Genomic DNA, 11,795 nt, shown 5'->3' with positions numbered 1-11,795 from the left:
TGTTTAATGATGCACATGTCCTTTGTGTGTTGATCCAGTTATACATACAACAACACTGTAAAACACCTGCAATTCCTGTCTGACTTTTGGTTTTACAGTCCCAGCTCAATACTACTGGTAACTCCTGGCAACCCCCTCAAAATGTTTCTGGAAGCATCTCTGAATATTTAAACATGATAAAAAAAAGATAAATATACATTTTAGATTTTCTTTAGATAAAGCACGGGCTTTTCTTTTCTGAACATATATAACAGCATTTTTGTGTTTGAGTTGTTTGTGAAATGTGCATCACTTAATTATAGTTACGCTCAGAAAATATTTATCTTTATTATAATAATAACTCAGAACAAAAAAAAAAAAAATATATATATATATATATATATATATATATGAATGATTTAGTTTGAAAATACAAAACTTTATCTTCTCTAAGTTTGGATGAAATTGTAATAGAGATGTTTGCTGTTCTACTTCAGATCATGTTTTTTTTTTTACAATTTAAGAATAAAAAATGAGTTTCTTCACTATTTCATTGTGACACCTATAGATCTTAGTGGAACAAATCAAGCTAAAATTGTAATTAGGTAGTGTCAGTTATAACATATCAGTGATAGTTTCATCACTTGGTGTGCCATGTTACAATTTAATTATATATCTTGATGAAACATGGGTACTTTGAGGAAGGAAGGAATTTCCTCAGAAAATGACATTTATGTATTTCAGAATACTTTAGTCAAGACATCAGTATGTGGTCAGTTACATAAAAAACCCATGTCAGTTGCCAAGTTTGAGGAAACTCTATAACTTAGATTCTTTTGTAGCACAATACATATGATAATGTAACATATCTGTTAGCTCAATCAAGACGAACAAAGCATTTAGTTATTGAGACAGACATATAAATTTGAACACTGGCAATGAATCCTAAAGATCAAGTTAAAAAACAAAAACATGCATGCCATATTTCATGTAAATCCAAATTTCACCAACCGGATTTTTAAAACAGACTTTAAATTATACTTTTGTAATTTGCAGGATAGATTTCTGTATTGCTCGTCTTTCTGTTGTTTCTTAAAGTACTATGGCGCCACTGCATCTAATTCAGATTTAGTCTCTAAAATGCTGTCAAAGAAGCGAGCTCGCCGATCTTAAAATCTCTTCACTGGCAAACTGTCCATTTTAGAATAGATTAGTGATGCTTTCACCACTGGTCTTAATGGTTTTAGTTCAACATATTTGAAAGAAGTCATCCAGCAACTCAAAGCCCCTCTGATCTTCAGGAAAAAAGTCTTTTGTTGGTACATATGAGCGCTAGAACACAAGATGAAGCATCTTCCTCCTGTTTGCAGCCATCAGCTGTGGAAGAGCCGTCCTGAAGACAAGGGGGCAGCCGAGAGATTGGCTGTTTTAGAAAAACAAACTAAGAATGCATCTATTTGGTTTGGCTGTTAAAGTTTATATTTATGCATAAGCTTATAGTTTACCATAGTTTTTTATTTTAATTCTTTAAACTTTTGTATCTACTTGTATTTACTGTTTTACTACTGCTTAAATTATTAATAATGATTATTAATATATTCATTGTGACACCTATATTCATTCTTGAAAAATAAATAATATTTTCCTTCTGCATTTTATTTATGTTTCTGAATGTTCACTACATTCAGAAACATGCAGTGTTTCTTTAACTTTATCCTTTATAGATGTTATACATTTTTCTCCTTTAAAGATGTTCATATAAATGCAAGGTTTCCTTGCAAATCTACATGATTGTATTTCTACAGTTTCTGATCATCTTCATTGGTTGATTATCTCACTTTTAAAATTCACAATTTTACAGTCAGTATAATTATTTGTTTTGCGTGATTTGATCTTTTTTTGATATGGGCCTCTTCAGAGGGTAAAAGTCTGTCCTATTTCTAACCTCTATGAAGCTCTTTGTGCTTCACCTGACTGTATGAAAAAGGCTCTATAAATAAAGTTTGTTTTGCTTGACATCATGCATTTGCATTTGTCGGATTATTGATGAATACAACCTCTTCCTCACAGCCACAGTCACTGGTCTAGATGTTCTTCTAATTTACATCTATGGAAATAGAAATAAAAAAAATCCTATCTCCTCCTTTCTGACTTATCCAAGTCAAATTATATGAAACTTAAATGCATTTCCTGCAGTCAAAGGCAGCTGTGCACAGAAATCTGATCACAAAGGTTTTAAGGCCACAAACTTCCCACCTTCAGCATTGTGACTTTCTCTTTATGAAGTTGAGAAATTCAGTAAAACTTGAAAGGGAAAACAGGGTTAAGCTGAAACAAGCCGTTGATCTGTGTTACTTTTATCTTCCTGACAGGGTGAATATAGGTATAGGACTGCATCATCCTTTGAAAATATTTTTTTCAGGATTTATCCTGGTTTATTATAACATATTACATTAAATGTAAGGACCAAAAATGATTATATAAGGCGTGTGTTCTACTGACAAATATTTTTACAATTGTAGTAAAAAAAAAAAAAAAAGTGTATTCATAGAATTAAAAAATGACACATTTATACATCTTTTTGAAATTGTTATATATTTCCATACATATTTTTGCTGCTAGACAAAAACTAAGTTTAATCCTTTGCTAATACGTCGTTTCGTTTCTTTATTTCTTTGTAATAGGCTCATGAGGAATTAAGTCTCTACAAAAAGGTACAGAGTGTGTTTAGTCAAATAACAGACAGGAAGTTATAGTTTAGTTTAGTCTAGTTGAGAGCAATACAAATAACGACATCTGTGTTTATTATTGTAAGATGTCGACGCGCTTCCTAAAGGTGCTCTCTCACCAGCTCTTTGTATGCTCCTGCGCTCTTATTAAATAGATATTACCTTATTTCGTTGTAAAATGAAAATAAAAGCGTAGATGTGTTTTGATTATGCTCTGCTTCAGCAAGTATCCGCTGTTAGAGGAAATGGGAGTGGTGGGACGCACTTCCCTTGAATTCGTGGCGCAACACATACAGGAACAGTTTTCCACCAGCTGCAGAAAAAATCCTCCCCGATCGTTTCTGGTCATTCCGCACTTCTGGTAGCGGCGTGAAAGGGTCATTTTCGACAAATAACACCGTGGGACGGTTTTGTTTTGATTAAGGAGTCGATTGGAAATAGTAGAACGAGTTTTCCTAAGTTTAAATGTTCTCGTTTTTGACTTTTACTTTTCGGCACGTTTGAGCATGGCTTCTTTCCAGCTGCTTCTTTTCTTGGGATACTTTGCGACTGCGCAAGCTGCCATTGGTATGTATGTTCAGCGGCTTATTGGCAATGTAATTGTGAAAATAAAGTAAAAATCATCATTTTAATCTAATACTTTTTGTAGACCTCGACTGTTTCAACGACTATGAAAATATATTTTGCCGACTGGGGGTGAAAGATATTTTGCCGACTGGGGAGTGTTCACAATATACCTTGATCGTTGATGATAAATATGAGTGAGTTTTTTTGTTTTAAGATTTACAGATTAATTTTATACGGAGATTCAGAACATTGTTTATGATATTGTTTATAATTTTGTACTCTATAGCAAATACAATCGCTCTTTGGAGAAGTGTAACAGCGAACAGTGCTGCTTCTGCTGCTGCTCTACGACATTTGATCCCATCTCTGGAGTTTATTCTGTAAAAGTCTTCGAAGGGGTCAACGAAGTTCATTCAACAACTTTCGATGTCCTGAAGAGCTGTACGTAGAGATTCTCAACGCTTAAAAACGCTGCCAAATGTAGACTAGGAGTAGTTTAGAAAAACTGAAGTCTGTTTCCCTTTTCTTTTACACAGTAAAGCCTAAAACTCCAACGATTGTGTCCGTGGATAAAACTGAAGGGATCTTTACAGTCTACTGGAAGACACACATGAGTGAGTTACTTGATAAACTGACCGCTGAAGTGACTATCTCCAAAAATGGAACCCCGTGGAAGGTAAGACCAAACATCCTAGTACTCATCACCAAGTCCATTGGGCTTGGTTTTTAATTGTATCTTTTGTGTTATTCTATGTTCTTAAACAATACCAACCACACAATACCTTGTCTTGAAATACTTTCCTTTTCATACCAGGTTTCTAGCGACATCACTCCAGCTACAGCTCATGGACTAGAGAGTTTTCAAATAAATAGTCAAGATTTGGAGCCAGATACAAATTACACGGTCAGCGTGAGGAGCTACACGAGCTACAGTCATAATTTCAGCTACAAAAGCGAAGAGTTTAAATTTGAAACCTGTAAGTTTTGTCATGTTGTGATCAAATCTTAACTATTCATTCAGTAAAAATTGTTCATTGTAGAAATTTAAAGGGGAATATTTAAGAGCAAGAAGATTAAGTGCTCAAAAATAGAAAGTGGCCAGACAGGTGCTTACTCAACTGTCAAACAAAACAAAACTTTTAAATTGTCAAATAATTACCTAAAAAAAAAGTCAAATAAATCAATTTGTTACATTTAAACTTGCTATGCACATTTAAAAATATCTTATATATCCTGAGACTCAAATATCACTGATTTAAGTAAAACCTCAGAGTTGTGTACTCTGTGTGTGTGTGTGTGTGGGTGTGTGTGTGTGTGTGTGTGTGTGTGTGTGTGTGTGTTTTCTAGTGCAGATTAATTAATCTGACCCAGAATATTTCTGAAGTCTCCTGATGAGGCGTCCCTACATGCAATGTGTTTACAGATAACTGGTGCAATAAGGAGCAAAAATGTGGTGGGGGGGAAAAAGTAAAAGATGCTTTGACATGCCTTATCCCTGCGATCGAAACTTATTATGATCAGATTTGTGCTCACTTAATGACCCCATAAACTCAGAAGTAATCTTTAGGCCTAGATGTCACTGCTGGTGAACAAACTGCGTTTCTCTCTCTAACCGACTTCTCACTTGCCACTTCTCAGCTAGCGCACCAAACTCGCTTCTCCTGTGGATCATCATTTCCCTTAGCATTTTTGGAGTCATCTTGATAGTCTCTATTTACATCTGCTTTGTAAAGTAAGTCATGTTAGCAAAATATTTGCATTGTGTGCATTACAGGCTTCTGTTAGCTCAGTATTCTAACCGCTCTGTGTTTATTTATCTTTATCCATTTCCATTTTGTAGGATGAAGAAGAAGTGGTGGGACAGTTTCTCGGAACCGAAACAACTTTTTGTACCAGTCAGAAATCCACAGGTGAGACCCCATTTTGGGCTGTTTTATTTCAGCGAATTAGACAAAAAACCATTTGAAGTTCCAGTTCAGTTCAAATTTATTTTGTCAAGGACAGCACATTAAGCAATGTTACATGTGAAAAACAGAGCAACTGTTGCTTTGTGCATAGGTTTTCTAGCCACAGACCAATTTCCAAACCCAGTTCTTGGTTGGACCTTTATTAAAAGACAGCAAAATTTAAAATTTAAAATTCCTGTCACACAAACGCACAGACACCTATGCTGATTTTCTGTATGAACAAGAAAAACATGTAAACGTATATTTGAGAAAGCTAATTCTCCACAACAAAGAAGGTTAGTATACATCAGTGTTCACACATTTGTTTTTGTTTTAGACATTGTTTCAGCTGAGAACTTAAAACTCTATGATCTGTTTCCACTTTTATTACTGGAGGGAAACTGTTCCAAATATGAGAAACTCTGAATGAGACAAAACATTGACCAAATGATGTCATGTATCTGCAAAGTTTTTTAAAAATATTCTACTCACTTGCTTTGCAACAACAGCATTGATACATTTAAATGTCATTTTAAAAAAAAGGAAAATAGATAAAATTGTCAAAGCTTAGAAGACTATTTTGCCAGTATTTTACAGTGGTGCCACTTCATTGGTTTTTGGTCTAAGACTTTCTTATTGGAACAACAGTATCACAGCTTTTAAAACAGATTGAATAGTCAGTCAGTGTATGACTGACATCAAAAAAGTCTGGATGATAGAAAAAGTACTATCTTTCCTCACAGGTGCGTTTCTTCGTGTTGTGGTCAATGTTTGGCTGGTTTGAGACTTCCATGATGCTACAAACCACATTGTCATAAAACAACGACAAATAATGACAAATAAATAAATACACAATATACAAATAAATAACATTATTAGGGATGTACTAATCATGCTAGTAATTAGTACATCCCTAATCATTCGGATTGTAGTTTTCTGAATGATCACCAATCTTTAAAAAGCCTGAACTGCTGATTCAGACTATGGTAAGTAGCACAAGATTTGTTTTTATAGACGATACTGTATGGTGTTATAGCTTATAACAAACAAAATTGTTAGTGTGGTCTCAAAAGTCACTAAATATAGTGACTTACAGCAGAGCAAAAAGGAACAGTGGCTGATTTTCAGACCTTTGCAGAGGTAGTTTAAGTCAGTGGATTAGTTTTGGTCAATCACCCAAAATTAAGGAAACTGGGTCTGATTGATTGGTGCATCCCTATGCATTACATAATCATCCTCGTAAAAACAACAATTATTTCTGCTGCCGCTAAACAAACGCTTCAGTACATTGTTTTCTGATTTAATAAATCCTTCTTGTTTCAGTTTTACAAACCTCATCATGAACCCACCTCCCCTATCTGGGTTAAGAGCCTCCCTTCAAGGGACGACGACCAAATGTACGTACTGCAAATTTGCTGATATTTTTGTCTGTGTGGGATTACATCGGCAGTTTGAATAACTCTTTCTCTATGTTCAGGCTGCCAATTAAACAGAGAGAAGATGGCAGTGTGAATGGCAACAGCAGTGGAGGCTCTTCAGATCTTTGTTATGGTCAGACGGAGCCACTTGAGCCAAAGGACGACATTTCCGATACTATAAATAAAGCTTTATTGGAATGCCTATCAAAACACTTTACTTTCTCTGGTCCACTTCAGCCTCCTGGTCCCCAAGATAAAATGGTGCCTCTTTTCACATCAAAAAAGCCGAGTTCTGTATCCTCTGGGATTGTCAATCGTAGCTATTTTATGTCTCTTTCCAAGTCCCTAGATCAGTCGAAGGAGGACAGTTCTACAGTAGAATTCCCAGACAACTCAATAAATTCCTGCAAAAGCGACACTGTGGACTGTCCTGACCAACAGATACCTGCTGGTCTGCTTTCGGCACAGAAAGATATTTCATCTGTTGTGCAGGTAGACATGTCATATCAGCAATGCAAAGCAGATGCCAACCAAACCCCTCTTTCAGAAAACAGCAGCTTATCCTCCACTTTCAGTGGCACCACTACAGCCACCTCGTCTGGGTTTGACTCCAGTAATGCGTCCAGCTTCAAGAGATTTGATGAAGCGAACCCCGACTTCTTAAAAATGCTGTTTTCAAGCAGTCTGCCTTCGGGGACACGCCACTGTCCTGTAGTTGCAGACGACTACAAGCCATTTCCAAACAAAGTGGAGCAGCCAGGTGTTCTGCCTTCAGAAAACCAAAGCATTGACCATCAAGGTTTGAATGTGATTCAAGGCGAGAAAGTCCTCCAGACGCCTCAACCGTGCTTTATTCCAGATTTGAAAAAATGGAATGGTCCAAGTCCTTCTGTGCTGCAGATACCACACTTAACCTTACTCTCTTCTGACAAGTCTGCCCCAGTAATTGTAGTTGATGGCTATAAATGTGTTTAGTTCACCAGCTCTGGCTTAAGGCTTTGTATGGCAAAATGTGGAAGCTTCAGGAAACCTTCTCAACTTTAAGAACCAGTTTGTAGCAATGCCAGCTGTTGGGTCTGTTTCATGTCATTTGTAGAGCGGGTGACATTGGTCAAGTTGTTTTCAAGCATAGCTGTTTATTTTCTTCTTTTTTAACATTTCATGTCCTATTAAACAGCACCATCAGGGTTTCATTGTATTTTACATGAATGAGAATAAAATAAGTTGGCTAATAAGTTTACTAAAAACTACAAAAACAAGTTGAACATGCTTACACATTTAGCTACGTATTATCTAATGTGATGGAGATTTTATTTGTGCTGTGTGAAATTGTTTACTTTTTTGCTTGTTTTTCACAATGTAAAATATGTAGATATCACGTTTATATATGTTCTGAACTATGAGCCGGCGGCGTCTGGAACCAACATCTCTTTTTTTGAAAATGCTTGAAGAAAGCAGAATAAAGTAATATATTTCTGTGTAATTTAATGTGTTCTGTTTGTTCCTTAAATAAACTTTTTAATGTGAGTAAAACTGGGTAAAGACCAATCTATCTAAATACTGTGCCGTTTAAAGAAAAACAATCACTAAAACTGAGGAGTGTGACTGAAACATTCAGTTAAAACAGAGCCTGTTCTGTTCAGGGTTAAGAAATTACTTCCTTATTGCAGTTCTCTGGAGCTGGTGACTCATTTCCACAGAAGTATGCATCACGATTACTGAGCATGTTTTACGACAACAAATGGAGAAGAAAAGATGCTCAATGATAAGAATAAAGAGGATTATAGTGTAGTGGGCAACAGTGAAACCAAATTAGCACTAACAAGTAAGGATTTGATTGTGCAGTAAATCTAACAGTAAAAATGCTTTTGAAAAGCACAAATAATAAATCCTTATTTGCATGGTAGTTTGCCAACAGTCGTGTTTTCAAAGTATTTTAAGATGTAAAAATACAACTGCTATAAAGTGCAATTAGGTAACAGCAACCATAAACAGATTTTTTTTTACAAATATTAGCAAAAATATATACTTTGTTTTATTAAAAAATGACAATATTTGTTTTGTTTCGTAACAGTCAACACCTCAAAATGTCTCCGTAAAAGCTCTCCACAGCTTTGAACCATATCAACAAACTATTTCTTCCTCATTCTCCTCATCCTCTAGTATCACCAGCATATTACCATTGTACTGTCAAAACACATAAAAAATGAATACAAACAAGCAAAAATTAAATAAATCTTAAGCTCAAATCCAAAATTGCAACCAACGGGAGTATGATTGTTGGATTAATGTGCTGTCCTTGGTGTGTATTTAAATCGAGATTTGAGTATTTGAAGCTGGCTGAGTATTTCTTTTGTATGTATCCACACACATATAATTGCAATAATCTAGACAAGACTTAACAAATTCCTATAATAGTTTTAGCTTTTTAAAACACATAAACCATGTTGTTATTGCAAAGGTAACAACATGCTGATGTATGGTTAAAACTAAGGTCAATGTCAAAAGTGTCTCAGGTTTCTGATCTCTAAATATAATAATGTTGTTCTTTTGCATCTAATGTCAAACAACAAGAATCTGTTTCTGTCTTTAATTGTAAAAGTGCTGAGACATTGGTGTGTTTCAGTCATCTATTCCAGCAGGCAAAGACCTTTCAGTTCTGAGAACATATGGAGACAGAGATAAATATAGTTTTATATGTCACAATGTTAGTTTATTACATTTGCCAGAAAAAATATATGGAATATAAAAGAGCAATGGGTCAATTGCCCTGCCTCTATGAAATAGAAAACACTATGAAGAGCAACAAAATATAGTAATTTGAGAATGATTCCAAGCGATTTAATACGGTGTCAGAAAGCTCAAACTGGTTTCATAACTTGTTCTGTAAGATAACAGGGGCAACGGTGCAGAAACCGCCACTTTCAATCGTTCGACTGCATGAGAATAGAAAGTTTGCAAAATATTGATTCGTCCTTAATGGAAGCACTTCCAGAAGCACTTTTCTATGCTGTAAAGGCAGATTAAACCTCTTGATGGAGATTGTTTTTATTAGGCCTGAGCAGCGACAGCGCTGCGAAGGCCTATTGTTTTCATACAGTTTATTATTATTATTATTATTATTATTATTATTGTTATTACGATTCTTTTTGGGGTCTTTATCATATTCAAAAAACTCACCAAACTTGGCGGACGCATACAGCCTGTGTAAAATTTACGTATTTTATACTTTTTTATACTAACCCTAACCCTCTGCATTTACCTTACTTCATCGTAGAGACAAGAGCTCCCCAAGATGCACAGAAAATACAATTAATGTCATAGTTCAACTCAAACAGGAAGTCGGCCATTTTGGATTGAAGTTCCGATTTTGACCCCATTTTGGCCGTTTACAGCATTTGATCAAACTCCTCCTAGGGATTTCAATCAATCAGCTTCCAACTTGGTCAGATTGTTCATAAGGCATGGCCAATTAAAAGTTATCAAAGTTTTGCGCATGCTGAAGGGGGGTTTGCCTGGGCTCAAAGTTCGCCTACTTGCCATGAAACACGAAACTGTTATATCTCCTACACAAAAACTCACAGAGGCACCAAACTTTCAGTGATTGATCAACATCGGGTGTCCTACAATACCCAAAGGTCAAATGATGACATCACTTAAGCCACGCACGCCGTTGCCATACGTTTGCTTCTAAATTCCACATTTTCGAGCCGGGCTGCACCAAACTTGGCATGAGTGATTCTGGTTGGATGCCTGACGGTCCTATATCGTCATAGTCTGACGTCGTCTAATCCCCGCCCCTCAGAACAAGAAGTGCTTTTTTTTCTTGGAAAGCTCCATCTCTGGCTCTCTTGACCTAATCAAGATGATTCTGTGTTGGATGACAAATAACAAATTGGTCTCACTTGCTTTAAAGTGCCAAGAGTTTTCCGTGGAGGGCGTGGCCATGGCGGCGCGGCGAAGTGACAGGTAAAGACGTTGCCTTACGTTTGGCTCTAAATTCCACAGTTTCGAGCCGAGCTGCACCAAACTCACTAGGATGCATCCTTATCCATCCCCGAACAGGAATCCATAACAGTCATTGGTGGGCGTGGCCGAATTTCTCAACAGCGCCCCCTAGAATTTTTAAATGATCAGCCCCAAGCCATGGTTTAACCCAGAATTATGAAACATGGCACACATATGTATCTTGTCAGGACGAACAAAAAAGTCTCTTGGAGCCATGGTCCAAACCCAATAGGAAGTCGGCCATTTTGGATCAAAGCCGCCATTTCTTCTTTTTTATACAAGTCGTATCTGATCTAACTCTTCCTACAGCTATTGGGATACAGACTTCAGAATCACTCAGGAGAGTCTTCAGGCATGGAAGGTCAGAAGTTATCACAGGATTTTTTGTACATCAAAGCATGTGGGTGTGACTAAGTGTCAAACTTTGACTATTCGCCATGAAACATCAAGGTTTAATAATGTCCACATGCAAGGTCACAGCTGCATCAGATTTCATATGTCTCACTACAAACCAATCCTGATCACATTGTCATGTTCAATTGATAACATCACCTTAACCCCACCCACTTCCGACAGGAAGTCACCTGTTTTTCCTACTGTATTTTTTACTTTTACTTTATGATTCATATGGGTTTAATCCTGTGCCAACTGACATAAAATGACATGATGATGAACTCTGTCAAACCTGGCTGCTGGCTGAACTGTGTGGGCGTGGACAAATCAAATGGCAAATATCAGTCCCTGGCCATATGCATATGATTGTCTCTAAATCACACATGGATCATCCGATTTGCGACAAACTGGATATGTAAGAAACTTTGATCACCTCTAAAGAGCCCAATAGCATTGAAATATAGTTTGACTCCACTGCGCCCCCTTCTCCCAAAACCTTAAACAACATCAAAGCAGCCCATGAAATACAGAACATTGCATCCATCCAGGCCATGTTAACATAATAATTATGTAAAAATACAAGTCTGCAAGTTTGTCTATTTTGCCTTGATTAAGATTTAGACCAGAATTTGAAGAACTGTCATAATAACATAAAGGGCAACACGTCTTTGTATTCATACTACACTGATAAATCATTTATACTATGTAATATCTTTTCTCATATGTGTTTTGGAACATAGTTCAGCAATCTCCTC

The 11,795-nt window shown here is 36.3% G+C and overlaps 1 protein-coding gene across 1 annotated transcript; it reads left to right on the top strand.

Annotated features, from left to right (window-relative positions):
• The first annotated feature begins 2,981 nt into the window (after positions 1–2,981).
• Positions 2,982–8,122, top strand: LOC116718939 (uncharacterized). Its single transcript, XM_032561243.1, has 9 exons — positions 2,982–3,275; positions 3,358–3,469; positions 3,562–3,716; positions 3,812–3,951; positions 4,090–4,252; positions 4,914–5,007; positions 5,116–5,185; positions 6,545–6,618; positions 6,699–8,122. Exons 1-9 carry the CDS (start codon positions 3,215–3,217, stop codon positions 7,612–7,614), a joined length of 1,785 nt encoding a protein of 594 aa, XP_032417134.1. The 5' UTR covers positions 2,982–3,214; the 3' UTR covers positions 7,615–8,122.
• Positions 8,123–11,795: the final 3,673 nt, after the last annotated feature.

The sequence above is a fragment of the Xiphophorus hellerii genome, chromosome 4 (assembly GCF_003331165.1).
Source record: "Xiphophorus hellerii strain 12219 chromosome 4, Xiphophorus_hellerii-4.1, whole genome shotgun sequence".
In the NCBI taxonomy this organism is placed as follows: Eukaryota; Metazoa; Chordata; class Actinopteri; order Cyprinodontiformes; family Poeciliidae; genus Xiphophorus; species Xiphophorus hellerii.
This window is presented reverse-complemented; position numbering and strand designations above follow the sequence as displayed.

Excerpts from the sequence above, each read along its gene's own strand:
- LOC116718939 (XM_032561243.1), top strand. The coding sequence starts at position 3,215 with ATGGCTTCTTTCCAGCTGCTTCTTTTCTTGGGATACTTTGCGACTGCG. Across the intron at positions 3,276-3,357 it reads GACTGCGCAAGCTGCCATTG|ACCTCGACTGTTTCAACGAC; the intron begins GTATGTATGTTC and ends TACTTTTTGTAG. Across the intron at positions 5,008-5,115 it reads ATTTACATCTGCTTTGTAAA|GATGAAGAAGAAGTGGTGGG; the intron begins GTAAGTCATGTT and ends TCCATTTTGTAG.